Source organism: Mustela putorius, unplaced genomic scaffold (genome assembly GCF_011764305.1).
Source record: "Mustela putorius furo isolate JIRA1106 unplaced genomic scaffold, ASM1176430v1.1 tig00004007_pilon_pilon_pilon, whole genome shotgun sequence".
Classification (NCBI taxonomy): domain Eukaryota; kingdom Metazoa; phylum Chordata; class Mammalia; order Carnivora; family Mustelidae; genus Mustela; species Mustela putorius.
The window spans coordinates 3,594,725-3,616,825 of record NW_025422145.1 but is presented as its reverse complement, the minus strand read 5'-3'; the positions used below and the strand labels follow the sequence as shown (position 1 = coordinate 3,616,825).

At 43.3% G+C, this 22,101-nt stretch overlaps 1 protein-coding gene across 1 annotated transcript in view; it reads left to right on the top strand.

Moving 5' to 3' along the window:
• The first annotated feature begins 9,073 nt into the window (after positions 1-9,073).
• BMERB1 (bMERB domain containing 1) overlaps positions 9,074-22,101 on the top strand; it is a 105,877-nt gene continuing 92,849 nt past the window's right edge. The window contains exon 1 of the mRNA XM_004750335.2: positions 9,074-9,351. Coding sequence (XP_004750392.1) covers positions 9,246-9,351 — 106 coding nt within the window. The 5' untranslated portion in view covers positions 9,074-9,245. The remainder of the gene's footprint in view (positions 9,352-22,101) is intronic.

Below are 22,101 nucleotides of genomic sequence, written 5' to 3'. Positions count from 1 at the left end.
GGAGGGATCAAGCAGGATGATGATTGAAACAAAGAGAATGGATATAACAAGAAATGGGGATCTTGAGCCATTTCAGTGGAATGGAGAGAGGCGACTTGCCCAAAGGTTATGAGCTGGGCAGCGGTGTAGCAAGGACCCCACGCACACTAGAATGTTAGTGGTGTCTCTTGTGTGTTTTGAAAACTAAGGATATGTTATTGCATTGTTCAGGAGACGAAACCCTACACCCCAAGCTCATACTTTTGTGCTTAATCCAGTATTCACTTCTCCCTAAGCTGGGAGGAGGTCTGTCAACACATTTGGTCTATTGTACCCCATCTGTATTTATTTGAGATGCCTAACAAACACATCCAGATTTGCTTTATGGAAGCTTATGAGCTCCTAAGACATTGATCACAGGCTTTACAAACAGAGAACTGTGGGATTCCCAACTCTGCATGAAGAAAAGTACACAGTTCTGCTTTGGAACCAACCCTCCTGGGCCCCCAGCCCTAGGCAACCACTCACCTGCTTCCTTTCTCTATAGAGTTTCTATAGATGTGCTTCCTATATAGACAGACATCCCAGGCACTCCATATAAATGGAATCATGCAATACACATGTGGTCAGTTACGACTGGTATCTATCACTTAGCATAGTGTTCTCAAGATTCACGCATGTTGTAGCATGCTATCGACACTTTTTATGGCCAAATACTATTTTACCTTAAGAACATGCCACGTTTTACTTGTCCATCGTTGTTGATGGACTTTTCTGCTGTTTCTAGCTTTTGGGATCTCCAGAATCGTGCTGCTATGAACATTGGTGCACACGTTTTTATATGGTCGTATTTTTTCATTTCCTGCGGGTGCATAGTCAGGATTGGAATTGCTGGGTCCTATGGTAACTGTGTTTATCCTTTTGAGAAAGTGCCAGGCTGACTTCCAAAGTGGCTTCTCCGGGGTACATATCTACCCGTAACACGTGAGAGGTCCAATTTCTGTCCAGAGTCTGTTTTAACAGATCTCTGCTTTGTCTTGGAGACCTGAGTAAATGCCCTCAAGGTGAGAACTCCAAACCATCAGCCAGAACAATGTAGTAGCAGAAATAATAATACAAACAGCAAAGATGATGACAGTTGTTTTGGGGCCGTCCGATGTCAAGACACACATGTTCTCATTTTGCCATGGTGGGAGTCCCCCCGTACAGTGTCATTAGAGGCTGAGAGTTAAAGAAAGTGAAGCTCAGGGAAATGAAATGGTATGTCACACGGGGTAACGCAGCTGGCAGGTGGCGGATTCAGGGCTGGAACTTAGATATTCCAGATTTCAAAAGCCTGCGTTTTTGAGCAACATGCTGTTCCGGATACGCTCGGGGTTGCATCCATTTACAAATTGTTAACATGCCGAATAAAGGATCAAATTACCAAGATGAAATTGCATTATTTTCCCTTTCAATCAACCCAAATGACAGTTATACAAGTGTGTGGCACTAGCCCTTTGTAATCATCCAGCATCCCCTACGAGTCTGGCATTCCCAGAAGACAGAGGCGCAGAGCCAGGATGGGAAGCCAGGGCTGGAAGAACCACTTAATAATTCCACGCAGATGGTTACTTCAGTCAGTTACCGACCTTGAAGCATTACCACCCTAGACTAACACAAACAGACAGGGTTCTGGGCATGGCTGTGGCAGAGCTCCTTTTGTCCCCTAGGATTACGGAATTGTATTACTCACACATTTTTAGAAACAGAATTCATCCGCCTTTCAACGATGCAACAGCACGTGCTCAGTAGAGATGACTGGAGAATTCAGAAGATTAAAAAGGAAAAGGTTTCCCCCAACTTTCCACTCTTAGAAACAACTACTGTGAATATCATTGTGTATTTGCTCCTAGTCCTTTTATTTTCCATGCATTAAAGAACATTACTGATTCTTTTTCTTTTTATAAAAGTAACACCTATCCCTTCTGGTAACATTAGAGAATTCAAACAAAACATTATTTGTTATCTTGACGGTCCATAGGTAGTCACTCTTAATGCTTTGGTATATGTCATTTCAGTGTTTTCTTTTGGGGCACCTGGGTGGCTCAGTTGGTTAAGCATTTGCCTTCGGCTCAGGTCAGGATACCAGGGTCCCGGGATGGAGTCCCACCTTGGGCTCCCTGCTCAGTGGGGAGTCCACCTCTCCCTCTGCTCCTCTACCCACTTGTGCTTGCTCTCTCTCTCTCTCAAATACATAAAATCTTCTAAATTTTTAAAAAGGATTTTTATTTATTTATTTGACAGAGAGAGATCACAAGTAAGCAGAGAGAGAGGGGAAACAGGCTGCCCACCGAGCAGAGCGCCCAATGTAGGACATGATCCTAGGACCCTGAGATCATGACCTGAGCCAAAGGCAGAGGCTTAACCCACTGAGCCACCCAGGTGTCCCTCAAATAAATAAAATCTTAAAAAAAATAAGTCTTGTTTTATTGGGTATGTATATATGTGAATGGATAACAAAATTGGATCACAGCATTTTTCATTTAATTTCTACTATTATCATTTTATGAAATACTTAATATGACTGAGATCACAGTGTACACTTGATCTTAACAAAAGATCAAAAACAACAGCCCATACTTTGCATTACACCGTGTTCTCTACTTTCCCATCTTAAGTTTTGGTGAACGTTGTGTTACAATGTTTCCCTGTGATATTTCAAACTTTTTGTAAACATAATTTTACATTAAGTACAGAATTTATTTAGCCATTTTCCTTTTGTTAGATACTAGACTTTTCCCACATTTTACAGAAATTATAAGAAATACCTTGTGCATATTTTTCTTAATATTTCAAGTATTTCTTAGGGTAGATTCCTAGGAGTTGGATGATTGGATCTAAGAGGTCTGGCTATTTTTTCTTTTCTTGTTTTTTTTTTTTTAAATTATGACATTAATTTTAATTTAATTTAATACAGAAAATTAGAATAACATGACAAAGATCCCTGAACCTACTGACCATTTTGTCTTTAATTTTATTTATACACCCTTTTGTTTAGTTTCTTTAAAAAAAAATTTCATCTATGTATTTGAGAGAGGGATTGTATACATGAGCAGGGGAGAAGTAGGCTCCCTGATGAGCAGGATGAATTGTGGGGCTTGATCCCAGGACCGTGAGATCCTGACCTGAGTGGGAGGCAGATGCTTAACTGACTGAGACATCCAGGTGCCCCATTTAATTAGTTTTTAATACTGAAATATAATTTCCACACAGTAAAGGGCATTTATATTAAGTGGTTTTCTCAATGAATACCCATATTCACATATATATTATATCCATGTAAGTCATATATATGTGTTTGTGTATACACACACACACACCCCACCATGTCATCAATCATTTCAGTACATTTCTAGTATTTTAACAAATCCCTCTTCTTGTGTATGGTTCAGTAGCCCCCTTAAAGTAGCCACCTTTCTGACACTTATCACTATAGATAAGTTTTGTCTGTTTTTGAAACTTACAGGATAGAATCATTCAGTATGTACTATTTTCCATCTGGTTTCCTTAGTTTAATATTAAGTCTCTACACGTCATCCCTTTTTTGGTAGTAGTTTGGTCTATTCCATTGATGCAGCTATAATCCCCCCAAATAAGTACGTATTGTAAGTGTTAGTGAGGATGTGGAGAAATGAGATCCCTCCTACATTGCGGGAGGGAATGTAAAATGGCTCAATCACATGGAAAGCAGTGAGGCTGTTTCTCAAAAAGCTAAACATAGAATTACCATATAACCCAGCAAATCCAGTCTTAGGTACCTTAAAATAGGTACTCGAACAGGTATTTCTATGCACACGGTCACAGCAGCACTATTCACCATAGCCAAAAGGTAGAAACCACACACATATCCATTGATGGATAAACCAAAGGGGGTATACTCATACATGGCGTGGCCGTCCAAAGGAAGGAAATACTGATTCATGCTACAGCATGGAGTACGCAAACAGTACGCAAAGAGCAAGAAGCTGGACACAAAATTCACACAGTGTATGATTTCATTCATGTGAAATGCCCAGAACAGGTAAATTCATACAGAAAGAAAGGACTGGGGGTTGCCAGAAGCTGGAGGGAGAGGGAATATGGGATCACTACTTAATGGCCGTGGAAGTTTCATGAAAGTGTAATGAAATGTTTTTTCTTAATATTTTTCTTTAAGGTTTGTGTTTTGGGTTCTTAGCTAACATAAGCTTCTATTGTGAAAGAATAAAGATATTCTTCTATATGATCTTACAAATTTAAAAAAATTTGTTTTTTCTCATTCAGGTCTTTAATCTACCTGGAATTTTATATATGATATGTATCTATATTAGGAAGTCCAAGGTTGACTTTTTTTCTTTTTTTAGTTCTCCATTTGGTTAGGCAACTCATTTAGTGAAGAGTCTATCCTTTCTATACTCATTGGTAATGCCTCCTCTGTCATATACCAGCTTTCCATATATATGTGCGTCTATTCTGGGACTCTTGATTTTCTTCATATGTCTTAAAGTTTTACAATAGGTTTTTAAAAAAATATTTTATTTATTTGATACAATTCTTATGCTTTATTTATTTTTCCTGTCTAACCAGACCAGGATCTCCCAAAGTGGAGATGACAGACATCCTTGTTTTGTTCCTGACCTTAATGATCAGGCACAGAGAGTCAATAGTAAATGTCAAATGTTTGCTGTTGATTTTTTATAATGACTCTCTAGAAGGTTAAGGAAATGATCTTCTATTCTTAATTTGCTAAGAAAAAAAGACAGACATATATTTGACTGCTGATTTTTTCAAATTTTTTTTCTGTACCCCTTAAGGTCATCCAACAGGTTTTTCTTTTAATCTGTTACTATGGCATATTCTATCAATAGATTTTCTGATTATGAGGTCATTTCTACATTTTTAAAATAAACCTCATTTGTTCACAATGTATTTTAACATTTAGAACATTTGTACCTGTGTTTATAGGTGAGTTCACTCTAGAATTATTTCACTGTGCCATTTTAATCTAGGTTTGATATCAAGGTCATATATTATCCTCATAAAATGAGCTCTGAAATAATTTTTATGAAATAAGGATTATCCGTTATTTTGTTAAAGCTCACCTATAAGGGGCACATGGTTGGCTCAGTGGGTTAAAGCCTCTGCTTTCGGTTCAGCTCAGGTCATGATCTCAGGGTCCTGGGATCGAGTCCCGAATCGGGCTCTCTGCTCAGCAGGGAGCCTGCTTCCCCCTCTCTCTCTGACTGCCTCTGCCTACTTGTGATCTCTGTCTGCCAAATAAATAAATAAAATCTTTAAAAAAATTTTTTTAAAAAGCTCATCTATAAAACTGTGTGGGCCTGATGCCTTTGAGGGACTAAGGAGAAAAATAAATTTTTATATTAAGAATTCAGCTTTTGGGGTGCCCGAGTGGCTTAGTTGGTTAAGCAGCTGACTCTTGGTTTTGATCTCCGGGTCCTGGGATTGAGCCCCGAGTCAGACTCTGTGCTCAGCGGGCAGTTTGCTTGAGGATTGTCTCTCTCCTTCTCCCTCTCCCCACCCCACACTCACTCTCTTTCGCTAAAATAGACAAATCTTAAAAAAAAGAGAATTACATTTTTGAAACAATTATTGATTTTTTTTTTACTTCTTAAGTGCATTTTAGTAATTTACTTCTTAAAGAAAGTTATCTATTTCAACTGGTTTTAAAAAAAAACCTTCCTGTATTTGTATCATGTATCCCTCTTCATTCTTAATTTTACTCATGAATACCTATCCTGGTGGGTCTTGAGTAGTTTGCTTTTTTTTCTTTTTAATTTTTATTTATTTATTTGACAGGCAGTGATCACAAGTAGGCAGAGAGGCAGGCAGAGAGAGAGAGAGAGGAGGAAGCAGGCTCCCTGCTCAGCAGGGAGCCTGATGCCGGGCTCAATCTCAGGATCCTGGGATCATGACCGGAGCCGAACCAAAAGCAGAGGCTTTAACCCACTGAGCCACCCAGGCACCCCAAGAGGTTTGCTTTCTTTACTAGTAATATTCCCCCCAAGGAATGAGATTTTGGTTTTATGGGTCTCCTCTACTGCTTCTTATTTTTCCATTTTTTAAATTTATGCTCTTGTTATGATTTTTTCTACTGCACAGGTTTTTGTTTTTTTTTTTAAAGATTTTATTTATTTATTTTAGAGAGAGAGAGAGTGGGGTGGAGGGGCAGGGGGATAGGGAGAGAGAGAGAAACTGAAGCAGACTTTGCATTTAGCATAGAACCTGACGCTGGCTTGATCTAACGAACCTGAGATCATGACCTTAGCCAAAATTAAGAGTCAGACTTTAGGGTACCTGGGTGGCTCAGTGGGTTAAGTAAACCGCTGCCTTCGGCTCAGGTCATGATCTCAGGGTCCTGGGATCGAGTCCCGCATTGGGCTCTCTGCTCAGCGGGGAGCCTGCTTCCTCCTCTCTTTCTCTCTGCCTGCCTCTCTGCCTATTTGTGATCTCTGTCAAAAAAAAAAAAAAAAAGAGTCAGACTTTAATCAACAGAGCCCCCAGGGCACCCCATCTATTCTTTTTCATCAAAGTCTTTTGAGTTGAACACTTAACCCATTTTTTTTTAACCATTTTTAAGGGTACAGTCAGTGGTAATAAACTCACTCATTTGTATGCAGCCATCGCCATTCCTCCCCCAAATTATTTTCATCTTGTAAAACTACAAATACTCTACCCGTTTAACAGTAATGCTCTATTCTTCCCTCCCCCAGCTCCAGGCAATCAACATTTCTATCTCTATGATATCTGACTCCTCTCAACAGCTCATATAATTGGAATCACACAGTTATCTGTCGTGACTGGCTTATTTCCCTTAGCATCGTGTCCTCAAGGTTTATGACATACTGTAGAACGCCCTTCCTTTCTAAGGCCAAATAGTATTCCATTGTATGGCTAGACCATGTTCTGCTTATCCATTCATCCTTACCCACTTATTTTTAGCCTTATTTTTTTTTTTTTTGGAGTCTGTTGGAATTTATTTTTTAACCTAAATTCATTTACTTATTATATATAATTTATTATAATTAATAATAAATTCTAACTTATTACAAGTTATATATAATTTATTAATCACTTAATTATACATAATGTATAATTATGTAGTATACAATTATGTAGTATACAATAATGTATACAATTATGTAGTAATTATATATAGTGTAATAATTATAAATTACATAGAATAATATATATTATATATACTATATTATATATTTTTATTTATATGTATAAATATTTTTATTGTATTTATTTATTTTTATTTTATTATAAATAGGGGCGCCTGGGTGGCTCAGTGGGTTAAGCCGCTGCCTTTGGCTCAGGTCATGATCTCAGAGTCCTGGGATCGAGTCCCGCATCGGGCTCTCTGCTGAGCAGAGAGCCCGCTTCCCTCTCTCTCTCTCTGCCTGCCTCTCCATCTACTTGTGATTTCTCTCTGTCAAATAAATAAAATCTTTAAAAAATTTTTATTTATTTTATTTATTTATTTTTTATTTTATTTATTTATTTTTTATTTTATTTATTTTTATTTTATTATAAATAAAATATTTTATGTATCACATTTATTTATATATAATATATATTTTTTCAGGGGTACAGCTCTGTGACTCATCAGTCTTATATAATACCCACTGCTCATTATAGCACATAACCTCCCCAATGTCCATCACCAATTTTTTTTTTTACTGTAGGCACTGAAGGCTAAACATTTACTTCCACCAAAACTTAACAAGTTTTGATATGTGGTACTTTCATGGTTATCAGCTCTAAACAGTATATGATTTTCATTTTTATTTCCTTTTTCTCCCATGGGCTATTTAGAAGTTCATTATTGATAATAACTTTTTTTTTTAAGACTTCCCCGCTCATTTTGAGAGAGAGAAAATGTGTGTCTGTTGGGGGAGAAGCAGAGGGAGAGAAGCCCCAAGCAGACTCCCTGCTGAGCACGTAGCCCAGTGTAGGATTCTATCCCTTGATCCTGAGATCACAACCTAAGCTGAATCCAAGAGTTGGACACTCAACTGACTGAGCCACCCAGGTACCCCTATTGATAATGACTTTTTAAGGATACTTACTGCCAGTGGCTAAATACTTTTCTTAAACAACTAGGCCATGCAACACTTCCACAAGCTAAATGGATATAAAAATCACCCCTGATGACATCTTAAAAGCAACAACAACAAACAACTCATAGCCTCCAGCCTCCTTCCCACCCCTCCTGCCATAGAGAACACCATATCACAGCAGTGTAAGAAATCAGTCGGCTAAAGAGGCTATGTCCGGATTCAGTTGCTGACCAGGCCCCTTGGTAAGCGTGAAACTTGGAGCAAACCATCTTTTTGCACCTCAGTTTCATGCTCTGTAAAACAAGGCTGAGAAAAGAGCATCTGTTTCACAGTTATTAGGAAGTTTAGCACCCTGCCCTCATTCAATAAACTCTTCCTCATTTTTATCAATCTAGCTGCTGATTTTACTTTGTATTCTTAATGCTTCCATGCTGTGTTGCTAAGATAAACCTGAGTTTCTGGAAAGTAGAGATCCGTGATCCAAGCAGTTTTGTTATATTTGTGTCCAAAATATGTTCATGTCTCTCTCAAGTTCATGCAAGCACCTAGGGAATTGACACAGGGCATCGGGGTATCAAGACTGTCCCATTCCACATTCTAGTTACATGCAGAAGCAAAAGCCCAGAGATTCTCACAAAATTGCACCCGACCAAGCTCAGAACCCCACAGATTCAGGACCACACTCTAGCTTCTGCACACTCCCCACCAAAGATGGATCCATCGCCCACAGGTAGAGAGGCGCTCACCAATCCCACTCAAAACCTAGCAGCCCGCTGACAGATCACAAAGCAGCGCAGTGCCCCGGCAAAGCATCACCACCGGCTTCAGCACGGGAGGGGGCTATGTTTTTACTTCCTTTGGGTTGGTTCGGTTTTAGTTGTTGTTTTTGTTGTTCTTCTTAGAGTTATCATCTGCCCCTCTTTCTCTCTACCCAACCCCCCAGCCCCTCTCGCCTCCAGTGCGCATGCGCCCCACATCCCCCCCCCCCACCCGCGCTGGGTACCAGTCAGCGCTCCCCGGCCCTGACGGCGGAAGAGATGTAGCAGCGTCACGAACGCCCGGCCCCTTAAAACGCTGCTGGCTGGAGCCGCCTCCCTCCCTGCAGCCCGCGGCGGGGATGGAGTAAAGGGGGACCCGTCGACCTGCCCGCGGGGATCAGCGATGGAGTTGAAGCAATCTCTGTCCACCCATCTGGAAACCGAGAAGCCTCTGAGGCGCTATGGGGCGGTGGAGGAGACGGCGTGGACAGCGGAGGGACTGGGGAGAAGTGAGTACTCGGTTGGAAGCGGGGGGAACCGTTGGGGATCCGTGCGCTGGAGCCGGTGGTCGCAGGAGCGCAGGGATCGTGGGGGAGCGGACCAAGGGGAGCGCCCCCGCAGCGGGGCTTTCAGGGCTGGGGGGGGATGCGCAGCGCTGCGCAGCGCTGCGCAGCGACGCGCTCTTCCGCGAACCTTTTGTTAAGGGGAACCCTGCAGGCTGGGCTTCGCCGGGAGGCTTGGGAAATCTCAAGGCAGCAAGCCGGGAGCCTGGGGTGGACTCGGTAGTCCCGGATCCGTAAGCTCGCAGCTGGTCTTGGAAAGTAAGGTCTTGCCCGCAGCCGAGATTGGAGAGTCGGTTCTCCGGTTCTCCGCCTGGGATGCGCTAGGACGCTGGAGCGGTCGGACCATCCTGGAAAGCGCCCACGTCCCTGGAGGGGGGAGTGTCCGCTGGGTTTCTGCCGTGTTTCTCCCCCGGCGCCGCGAGGTTTAGGGCACACCTGAACCCCCCAGCTTTTCTTCCCCCCGCCTTCTCCTGGGTCGCGGGTGGGACAGAAAGGGTTAGGGGAAGGTTAACCCTGTGTGCGCCCTTCTCCTTTCTCCCTTGACTCATTCAGTCTTTCGTTTGGGTATAATCCTAGAAGGCACTTCTGAAACGGGCCGACTTTATTTGCCGAGTCTGTCTACGGTATTTAGGTGTCCACAGTGTTTGCAGATAAACCAAGGATTTTTGTTGTTCATGAATAGGACGCAGCGGTTAAAACTCGTGCTTTCGAGTATAGAGGCAGCCGCAAGGGCCCCACAGGGGCACCAGCCCTCCCTGCAAAGCTAGGGCTCTCTGTGGTGCCCCTGTCTTTCCAGGGCTCCCCCTAGCACGCTGCCTCCTGCCGGGCTGGGAAGGGCCTCTCACCCTTCTGAAGGACCCTCAGCTTCCTGCCTTGGCTCTGGGTAACCGTGCTCATCTCCAGTCGCAGAGCTACGTTGGAATCAAAGTATTGAGTGTGCTCCTGTTTTGACTTGGTAGAAGACGGTGTGGGTCCATGCATGCATGCGTGTGTGTGTGTGTGTGTGTGTGTGTGCACGCTCCCTCTCCACACCTGTTACGGCAAATTCAGAAAATCTTCCTAGAATGGCTCAACTGTCTTCTGGTTCTCAAGGGTTCAAGTTGAAATCACAATCAAATGCCTTCGTTCTGCACCTGGCACCCACAGTGCTCCCAACCTCTTTTCTTGCTCCTTTTAAAATCTGGATCCTTCCTCCTCTTTCCTCTTTTCAAACCCCGTTGGCTTTGGTACTTTGGCGTGACACGGGGGCTGAGGAGCTCTGCTTCCTACAAGCTCAGAATAATTCCCACAATGGCTGCCTTTTATTGCTAAGACAGACATGCACCAGGTTCTGTGCTATAAACTTTAAAGGCATTATCTCATTCAGTCCCCACAGCTATGTCCCAGGTGAATTCTGTGACTCCCCATCTGCAGCTGGAAAAAGCACGGCTTGCTAGGAGCCGTGACGGTGAAGTTTCAGAGGCAGAATTGAACCCAGAGCCCCTCTCTGCTTTTAAGGTTTATTGCTTTCACAGTTTCAGGAAGCTCTCTCAAATCTGTGTGAGTCTCAGAACATATACAAGTACACGGCCACCTTTTTGGTCTCTGGAGCCCCCAGTGGCCTTGAAAGAATGCTGGGTCCTTGCAGAGTGGAAGCCGTGTTCAAATACGCTCTGGGTTTGAATGCTGGCTCTGCCCCTCGCTGCCTATGGGACTGACTCAAGGCACATTTCTAAGCCTTACTCTGCCTCTGTTCTCTGAAATGGAGATGGTAACAGGACTTACCTTATAGCTCCACTGCAAAAACCCAGTAAGAAGGTATATGTCGAGCTCAAGGTTTAAGAGCTCAGTACATGTCAGCTGCTTCAATTATTTTATTACTACATCTGTAGAAGCAACAGATTCCATCCTTTCGTCCTTTGCAAGGCACTGCATAAAGAACACACTGGACTCAAACTGCTATGATGGTCAGTTCCCTAATCATTCTCTTACAGCTTTTTATTTTCTCACCATTTTGCTAGGACAGTTTTCAAACATACAGGAAAATCACACTGAACACCTAATGTAAATCATATTAGCTCCTGAAATTTTTATCCTTCTGAGTCTTTGGCTGCAAACCATTAAAGCCTAGTAGAAAGGCTTTCTCATCTTCTCTGTTCCAAACCATCAAAGACTCTGACTTTTGCTTCCTATTCACATACAAGACTACAGTTTCTGATCTCCTTTTGCATGGATCCCCAAATCTGCTTTTTTCCCCTCCCGCTTGAACTTGAAATATTCTTAAGGCACCCATCCAGAGTCCCCTTTTGAATCATAAATCTGTGGTTGTTATCTTTAGAAAGCTTTGATTTCTGGACTTTTGTCTGCAATCTGACCTTTTTTATTTTTAAGTCTTTTTTTTTCTTCTTCTTCTTAAAGATTTATTTATTTGAGAAAGAGAGAGAGAGCATGAGCTGGAGGGGCAGAGGGAGAGGGAGAGAGAGAATTTCAAGCAGACTCCATGCCCACTGCAGATCCCCACGCAGGGCTCAGTCCCAAAACCCCCAGGTCATGCCTGAGCCGAAACGAATGGTCAGACACATAATCAACTGAGCTACCCAGGCACCCCTTAAAAACAATTTTAAAAGGGGGGAAAAGATTGCAGAACTGGTCATTTTCAGGATAAGTTGTATGAACTATTATCTTCAATTTTAACTGTAGTTTTTAGATGGAAGATACATTTCGTATGGCAAGAATGGGAGTTTTGAAATCTGGTTAAATGGGTCCAAACCGGTTCTAACACTTTTGTTGCTTTGTTAGAAATTGGTGAAACTGGTGAAACTCTCTGTGTGTCAGTTACTTCATCTGTAAAATGGGGATATGTTGGCTTGAGATGTTGGGAGCTTCTCCAAGGTGAAATTCAGAACCCCCACACATGGAGAGGAAGGAAGGAGAGACAGAGTCAGGATGTTCCAGAGAGACAGGTGGCAGGTGTAATCAGCAAGGAAATTTATAGGTGGCCGCAAGGCAAGTAGATCTCCATACCTACCCACCAGAATCTTAAATAGTTTCATAGTTTCATGCAGGCCTGAATAGGGTTCAGTTATATATACTTCCAGATGGTCCTGGCAACACCTTACTCTTTCAAGGCTGTGCCCTTGGAATAGCTCCTGCTGTGAAAATGCTTGTACATTTCAAGGACAGGGGAGGTAGTGAGGAGTCTGCAGTTGCTGGGGGGGGGGCAGTTCTTGGGTCAAATGGTGGTCATGTCCTCTCCATAACCTCCCCCAACAGGATGATAATCATAATGATCACTTCAGGCTGTCATTTAATGGAATAATGTATATATTGCATTCAGCACAGAGTCTGGCACACTGTAGGCGCTCAATGCTATAAGGCTGTCGTGATAGGACGTAAGTGGATGGTGCCCAACAGCATGGGAGAGGGTTATTCCGAGCTCACCAGTCAGTTCTTGCTTGTGTCCATTGCTTTGTAAATCGCAGATAATGATTGTGTATACACCACGTTCCTCCTCGTGGGAATGTTTGGAGGAATGGCTTTTGAACCCTTGCAAACCACCTGGTATTTTCTCCTTTGAGAAGGATTCGAAGCAATTGCTTGCATCCACTTGAGACAGCATTTTGCCCCTAGCAGCGAGTTAGGGTTTTTTTGTTTGTTTGTTTTTTTCTTTTTACTCAGTTGGAAAATGGATAGTGACATTTCAGTGTGGTTCGATGTATAAAAATATTGCTTTCAACCAACTGTAATTAATTGAGAGAGACACAAAGACAAGGTGACTTCTGAAAAAGCGTGGAGCTTTTTAAAGCACAATTGTCTGTGGTCATAGCCATTTCACAATAGGTTTTCATGTCCCCTAAAGGGTGATCAAGATTTTGGACAGAGGAAATGTGGGGTGTTGGGGTGGGTGGGGTAGGCACTGGAACAGCGGGGAGGAAATGCCCTTAGAGGTAAAAGCATTGGCAAAAGCACGGAGGTAGAAATAAATGAGCTGAGAGTGGGGGACTGGAATAAAGCAGAGAACTGAAACACCAGGGGAGGTGACAATTATTTAAAAGTCCAAGGGTGTGTGCTGACTAGCAAGCAGGTCATTCCACTGGCCAATGTTTCAGGTATTAACAGTGGGGGGGTGGAAATAACATGGATTGCCGGCGATCTACGTAATCGATTCTTGGCAAAGGTTTTATGTTCCTTTCATCTGTCTGATTAACAATGCTAATTTTATTGTCTCAGTTTTATTTTCTTCTGGCATGATTTCTTTTTTCAAGTGTACAGACTAGTATGTGCACTTCATTAAAAAAACTGAAATTCATCTGAAATAGAAAAATAAAAAGTGAAAAATGACTTAATCTGTTCCTCCCGCCCATTCCCCATGTATTCATTCAACAAATAGGTATTGAGTGCTTTGTGACTGCCAGAAAGTGTTCTAGGGGCTTCAGATACAGTGTTGAGCAAGGCAGACAAGGTTCCCACCCATGGGGAGCTTCTGTTCAGGGAAGTGAAGGGGTCAGATAATACACAGGCAAACAAATAATGTAGCTCAAATGGTGTTACATGGGAAATAATAGGGGAGGAATATTTTCCATCTGGTGGTCAGGAAATGCTTCTCTAAGAAGGTGACATTTTGCCAGTAAACGTCAGAGATCAAATGCAAAGGTCCTTGCCTTGTTAGAGGAAGAGACAGAAGGCCAAGGTGGCTGGCACCCAGAGAGTCAAGGAAGACAATGGAGATGAATCAGAGGGGAGCCATACTGGGTAGGGACTTGTAGGTTGTGGTTACCAAAAAAAGTACATATTTTATTCCTTTTATGGAAGAAGCTACTGCTGAGTGTTAAGCAGGAGACTAACATGAGCTGGGTTTTGTATTTTAAAAGGTCACATAAGCTCCTAGATAGAGAATAAGACCACAGGGGCAAGTGAGGGTCAATGTAATTATCCTTTGCTGTGGTCCTAATTTTTCCTTCATCAATCCCATTGGTAAGTGGTAGGAATTTCCATGAGTGTGAAAGGTATGACAAGGGGTAGGGCAGCTCTGGCTGTCTGGTGGGAGACCAAGCTCTGGCTTAAGATTGAGGAACTGTGACCATCTCCGCTCTAGGCTGGATGGACAGCGAATGTGTAATTTACAGCAGGAACTATGTAGCAGGAACGCGAAGATTATGAACTTGATGGTTATCTAGTATGCACGTGGATCAAATCCAATTATTTATGTTTCTCTGTGTTCATACTGTTGTTTCATTGTTTTAAATTTATTTATTTGAGAGAGAGTGAGAGGGAGAGTAGGAGCAGGGGAGAGGGACAGAAGGAGAGGGAGAAGCAGGCTGCCCTTGGAGCAGGGAGCCCCATGATCATGACCTCAACCAAAGGCAGGTGCTTAAATGATTGAGCAACCCAGATGCCCCCGTTGTTTCATTTTTGCAAGCATTTCTTTCTTATGTATTAATTGAAGAAAAAACTATTTGTGCCTCTTCTTGGTCTCTGATTAGTTATTAAAGACTTATTAATAATAATGGTAGTTAATGAGCTCTAGCTGTGAACTTGAGCTTATTAAATTCTCATAACAACCCTATTATGTCAGCTGAATTCTCACTCCCCTTTTACAGGTGGGGACATCAGGGCTTCAGGAGGTTGAGAAACTTGTTCAAGGTCCCAAAGCTGGTACGAGGCAGAGGTCAAGCCCCCTGCCACTCTAGCCATCTGTGACTGTAAACGTTCCTCGCCTGTGTCTGTTATGCCTAGCATAGATGCTGCAGAGAATAAAAATGAGGTAAGACACAGCCCCCTATCCTTAGGAAGCTTCCAGATTTGGGGAGCGTGGAGACACAGAAGTAAAGAACAGCATAATCTGTAATACCAGTAACAAGAAACGAATGTGAAATGAAGGGATGGGGGAAAATGAGGAAAGAGAGCTCTGCTCTTCCTTGGGGACCCCAGCGTGACAGCAAGGACTGTCTGCACTGGGCCTGAAGGTTAAGCAGGGTTTCGAGGGATATTAGTGGAGAGAAGGGCATTTCAGTGAGCTGCCCAGCCCCAGACAGAGAAGTGGGGATCCCTAAGGCCAGGGTCCATGCACTAGGGTCCTTTTATTTTTTTTTCCTGTTTCTTTCTCATTGGCTCTCAAGTCCTGGGACTCAGGTCTGTGTGGTTCACAGATGTCAATCTCTATTATCTGGAAGAGCCTGCGAGTTGGAGACCAGCATGGGCAGATGGTAATCATGTAGCCACGCAGACCAGTGCTCACAGAGCTCCCACAGGGATGCTGCCCAAATGGTTCATTTGTTCCTCCACTATTCACTTACACGCCAGGCTTGTGCCCCTGTGGGGGTGCTAGCTTCAGAGGAAGAGAGAGGAAAAAGACCCAGGCCCCACCCTTAAGGAGTTCTCAGGTTATCTGTGTTCCAGGCCACCTCCTGCTGCATTTTCGCCTCATGATCTGAGCCCAATCACCTACCTTCCCTACACCTCAATTTCCTCCTCTGAGAAATGGGAGTGTACCAAATACCACTGGACTGTTCTGGGGTCTGGAGAGAAAGTGGTTCTTAAAGCAGCCCGAAAAGATGCACAGTAATTCAGGCTCCTTGCTCAGCAGGGAGCCTGCTTCTCTCTCTGCCTCTGCCTGCCACTCTGCCTGCTTGTGCTCTCTCCCTCTCTGACAAATAAATTAAAAAAAAAAAAAAAAGATGAACAGTATTTCATTAGTGATTGCAAGGAACAGCATTCCAGGCAGAGGGAACAACATGTGTGAAGACCCAGACTGAAGCAGCAGGATGTAGAAGGCTCACCACATTGAGACAAAACTTTCCTGCAGGGTCCAGGGGGGCACATAAGGACCAGATTCTTAGAATAAGTTTGAATGAATCAGAGTCAGACTTACTAATAATTACTTTTTTCTTAAAATGTCTGTACACATAGGGATGGTTAAAGGAGAAAAAAGCAATTATTCTAAGGGAAGTAGAAGGGAATGATTATAAAAACTAACCCGCACAGAAACTTCCTACATGCCTACTTCATGGATGTGTTTATATACATCCTCTAGTTCAATCCTTACAAAACATCTTGTGATGTGAAGTACACGGAGATTATTTATTCCATTTTACAGATGAGGAAATTGGGACTCAGGGAGGTTCAGCAACTTGCCTAAGGTCACTCTGCCCATAGAGGGCAGAGTTGGAACTTGAACCCAAGCCTGGGAGACTGAGTCCTGCTCCCTTCTTGATGTCCTGGGAGTGGCTGGGGTTCCTATTCATTCAGACAGGTAAGGTCACTTAGTGCTTCTAGTACAGCTTCGTGTCTCCTAATACTGATTCTGAATTCTTGGGCAACAGAGGGGCCGATTAGGGTCGGGTTTGAGAGTGGAACTGCTGCCTACATTTGAATCCTGGCTTTACCCCTCATAAGCTGTGTGGTCCTGGGCTGCTTCCTTAACCTCTCTGAAGTTTGGTCTTCTCCTCTATAAAATGGAGCTAATCACAGGACCTGCCGCATATGGTAACAAAGAAAATCCAAAGAGGAAGAGGAGTCATGAGGGCCGAGGTGGGTTGAACAGGGTCGCTACCCTCAGCCAGAGTAATCATGCCAGGTGTCTGGAGCAGGACAAGGGACAGAGGTAACATTTAGAAAGTAGCATTCAGAAAGACTTGTCTGGCAGTGGTTGCACCCTGGATGGAAGGGCAGGGAAGCTGGAGGGTTCTGGAAACATCTGGTCATGAGGTCACCTAGGCTGGGTTCTTAAAGCAGAGGCAGTGGGCGGGGAGGAAGGGGTGAATCAGATATCCCGAAGGGAGAAGACATTAGTACTCGATTACAGGGAGGAAAGAAGGAGGGTCTCCTACGAGCCACAGTGTGGTAGGGAGGGAATAACTGTGTGGTTAGCCTGGAGTCTTAGGGTTCAAATACACTGGCATCTGTGCTGCCCACTCTCACTTTCAATAGGGCTCGAAGAGGTGCAGGTGTTGTGTGTATGGGGAGAATAATGACCCCGTACATTCATACAGCACTTTCTAGTTCATACTTTTCCTGTGTTTTCTCCTTTACTCTTTACAGGGAAGGGCTAAGAGCTGGAACTGTCTTGTCCTTTGGGATGTGGGTTAACAGGTTAAGGACTCACCCCAGGGAAGGGGTTAAGCCAGTAAGGACTGAGCAAGGATCTAATAGTGGAGGTGATTTGCCCTAGACCAAGGTTTCCAGATACATTTTTTATTTGTGTAACATACAACCAACTGCATTATAAATGATATGTCTTGGGGCACCTGGGGGACTCTGCTGGTTAAGCATCTGACTTTTTTTTTTCTTTACTTAAATTTTTTTTAGGTTTTCTTTATTTATTGTCAGAGAGAGAGAACACACAAGCAGGGGGAGCAGCAGGCACTGGGAGAAGCAGGCTCCCCACTGAGCAGGTAGCCTGATGCAGGACCCGATCCCAGGACCCTGGGATCATCACCTGAGCTAAAGGCAGACGCTTAACTGACTGAGCCAACCAGGCGCCCAAGCATCTGACTCTTGATTTAGGCTCAGGTCATGATCTCAGGGTTGTGAGATGGATCCCTGCATCAGGCTCCTCATTGAGCATGGAGCCTGTTTGAGATTCTCTCTCTGTGTCTCTGCCCACCCCTTCCCCCACTCTCCTGCCTCTCTCTCAAAAAAAAAAAAAAAAGAAAGAAAGAAAAACAAAAACAAAAACCCAAAACAACAAAACCCCAAAAGCAAAGAAACCCAAATGGTAATACTTGTGTCTAGATTCCATAACATCAAAATTGCAAAATAATCACAGTTCTGTGCATTTACTTGAAATCCCTGAGTAGGTCAGTCATTCATTCACCCACTTGCCCATCTACCCATTCATTCCCTCATCCAGTCAACAGCATATTTATTGCTGGCCTCTTATATGCCGATTATTGTGCTAAGCTCTTGAGAATATTTTATTGAGTAGCATTTTGAGTAAGATGTTTACAGTTCCTGCCTTCAAAGTGATTTAAGGTCTACTGGCAAAAATAGAATTACCATATGATCCAGAAATCCCACTTCTGGGTATATATTTGAAAGAAATGAAAACAAGATATTGAAGAGATATCAGCACTCCCATGTTCATTGCAGCAATATTCCTAACAGCCAAGATTTGGAAACAATCTACATGTCCACTAACAGATGAATGGATAAAGAAGATGTGGTGTATATATCCAAAGCAGTATTATTCAACCAGAAGAAGGAAATCCTGCCATGTTCCCTTTGAGACAATGGATGGTCCTTGAGGGCATTAAGCTAAGTAAAATAAATCAGACAGAGAAAGACAAAGACTGCACGATCTCACTTATATGTGAAATCTAAAAAAAGAAAAAGAAGAAAAAGCCAAGTTCAGAGAAACGTAGTAGAGAAGCAGTTGCCAGAGGCTGGGGGATGAGGGAAAGAGAGAAAGGGGTTGGTAAAAGGGGCAAACTATCATTTAGAAGAGGAGTAAGGGCAGAGGATCTAATGTAAAACCTAGTGACTACAGTTGATAACACCATATCCTATAATTAATTGAAACTTGCTAAGAGTAGAACTTAGATGTTCTCTCTCTCTCTCTCTCACACACACACACACACACACACACACGATCAGTAGGTCACGTGATGATGGATATGTTAATCCCTAGATGATAGTTCTTTCATACTGTATCTCCGTAACAAATCACCACAATGTGATCTTACGAGATCTTACGATATTGTCAGTTACACCTCAACCAAGCTGAGAAGAGGGAGTCTACAGGGAGCGGTCCCTGTTTCCAGGGGTGCTGAACCAAAGGACCAAGAGATGAGGCTGTCCCTCTTAGTCCTTTGGAAACAGGATTCAGGTCAGTTGGGTGACCCAATGCGTTCTTAGTGAAATGCTGTCCAGAGATGAATTCAGTTGTTTTGCTAGATGTGTATTTCTGAAGGCCTTTGAGAAGATGAGTCCTAATGGGGTCAAACCACATTTTATGGGCAAATCCAAGTGCAGTGATGTGATCCCGTCTTCTTGCAAGAACAATGATTGCAGAAACCCTGGATGTCCTCTGTCGCTGTTCAGTGCTGAATGCGCAGCATCGACCACATTGGCCGGCACTTAGAAGCCTCTCATTCAATCAATAGTTGCCGAGTTAGGGGGCTGTTAATCCACAAAGACTGAGGTGCAAAGGATTTAATCATGTTTTGCAAACCTCTGAAATCATCAAACTAAAGAGTAAAGTTAGCTGGAATCTTGGTCTGAATCGTCTGCCTGTCCCCTGGTTTAGACAGTTTGTTCCCGAGGCTGTAGTTAGATGAGCAAGCGCCCTTGCTTTCCTGCTTCCAGGGAAAGAGGCACGATTTTCAGATCTGATACAAAATAACAGGAATAGGCACTGGTTATTGCCAAGTGGCCCTGTACTAACAGTGTCACGATGGGAGTAGGCTTGGCTAGGTGCTTAATGTCTGAGTCATATCTCCTTGACAATTAGATGTCCACAGAGGCGGGCACGCCGCTCAGAGTTGCTCAGATCTTTTTGCAACCACAGAACCAAAACCCAGCATGGCCACATTAAATATACCAGGCCATTAAAAGACCTTTTAATTTCATGCAGAGAACAGAGTCATCTTAGACGCCGCTGGTGGAACTGTTTGGAGTGTTCCAGGCTTTTTTGGAAAGCCACCGGATAACATCTATTAAAATTTAAAATGCTCAGATGCTTTGACCTAGCAGTTCCGACTCCTGGGACTCTGTCCAACAGAAATAAAAACACCAGCATACAAAAACATATGTGCACAAAATTTTTTAAAAAATGGACACAAAATCAAGGCCCACCAGTAGCAGGATACATGAATAAATTGTTCATCTTTGTGCAATGCTGCAAAGCCATTAAAAAGGAAAAAAGGTAGAGGAAGACCAGTTGTCTTAGAAGTATGATTGGGGGGGGGCACCTGGGTGGCTCAGTGGGTTAAGCCGCTGCCTTCGGCTCGGGTCATGATCTCAGGGTCCTGGGGTCGAGTCCCGCATCGGGCTCTCTGCTCAGCAGGGAGCCTGCTTCCCCTCTCTCTCTCTGTCTGCCTCTCCGTCTACTTGTGATATCTCTCTATCAAATAAATAAAATCTTAAAAAAAAAAAAAAGAAGTATGATTGGGGGAGGAAAAGGAGAGCCAGGAAAACGTGTGTAACAGGATCTCGTTTCTGTAAAACAAAATTTTCTATGTCTCTGTCTCTCTAGCACATACAATATATAGCATTTATGTGCATGCGTCTGTGTGCGGTTTTATTAGGAAGAGAAAAACACAGAAGGATGCATAGTAAGTTGATGCCATAGGCTACCTGGGGGAAAAGACTGGAGGCAGGGCTGATGTGAGGGAAGGAAGAAGAGGCGGCAGCCATCAGCCAGGGAAAAAAGAAAATTAAACAGCTATTTCCCTGGCAATAAAAAAAAAAAAAATCCTCTGATATTAACACACTTATCTATTGGTGCAAAGTTACACATTTGTGGGGTGGGGAAGAAGCATCCTAACGTCAGAAAGGTTAAAATGTGCTGGGAAAGGTGGGTCCCAGAATTGAGAGAGAATTTCCTCGGACTTAATCTTCACCACAGTCCTACAAAGATCAAGCAGTGTGTGTGTGTGTGTGTGTGTGTGTGTGTGTACAGATATATATCCAGGAGCTTAGAGATGGAAATCTTGCCTCATTAGTCAAGAATGAAGGGATTTGAATCTCTAGACTTTCTGGTTAAGAAGTTCATACCTTTTCCTCTACAATGATTTGTAAATGTCCAAGCATATTAAATTCCATTGCAATTTCCCATATTTTAAAAAAGGAAAGGCATCTGCAATAGTTTGTGGAGCTCTATTTTAAGAATCTGGGTCATCCCAGGGTGGACCATGTTCCTTTAGATCTTCTCTCTTTGCACTTCCCAGTTTCCCCCTGGTGGTTCCCAGCGCTGAGAAATGAAGCCGCTCACTCCCCATAATCCCGGTCTCAGAGACAAATTTGGGAAAAAGGCAATAATCAGGAGAGGCAGAGATCTAGAGGCTTTCCTCAACTCCTGTGTTGCTTCCTGTTACAGCTCAGGATGCTGTAACAAAAGGCCACAAACTGGGGGGTGGGGGGGTTATGAAAAACAGAAATTTCTTGCTTATGGTTCTAGAAGCTAGACGTCCAAGGTCAGGGCATCTGCGGATTCTGTGCCTGCTGGGGACCTGCTTCACAGATTGTCTCGTAGCTGCGTCCTCACATGGCTGAGCATAGAGGGAGTTCTCTAGGGTCTCCCTGATCAGGGCACTAATCCCATTCATAATAACTTCACCCTCAAGACCTAATCACCTCTCAAAGGTCCCACCTCCAAACACCACCACCTTGAGGGTGAGATTTTTCACATATGAATTTGGAGGAGGGAGGGCAGAGACATTCTAGCATCCTCCTTAGTCTTGGAAGGAATTAAGATAGCTGGAAGTTGGAGATCTGTCCAGGCTCCTACTCTAGGGGTGAAATGCTTTTACCAGGTGGCCCTTAGAAAGTAGCCATCATTTTGACAAGGAACAAAACTGATTCCCATTTTGGTTCTCTTTGGTTTTTGCATGCCCAGCACCCCATGTGACGAGTTCTCCCACTGGGGTGTTTGCAGTGCTGTGTTCCTGCTGGAAACCAGCCGCCCACCGAGCAGGGATCCGTCCATCTTCAACCTGTTGCCACAGACCTAGGGAAGGTGTTCCCAGAGCACGTCCTGCTGGTTAAATCCGGTGCAAT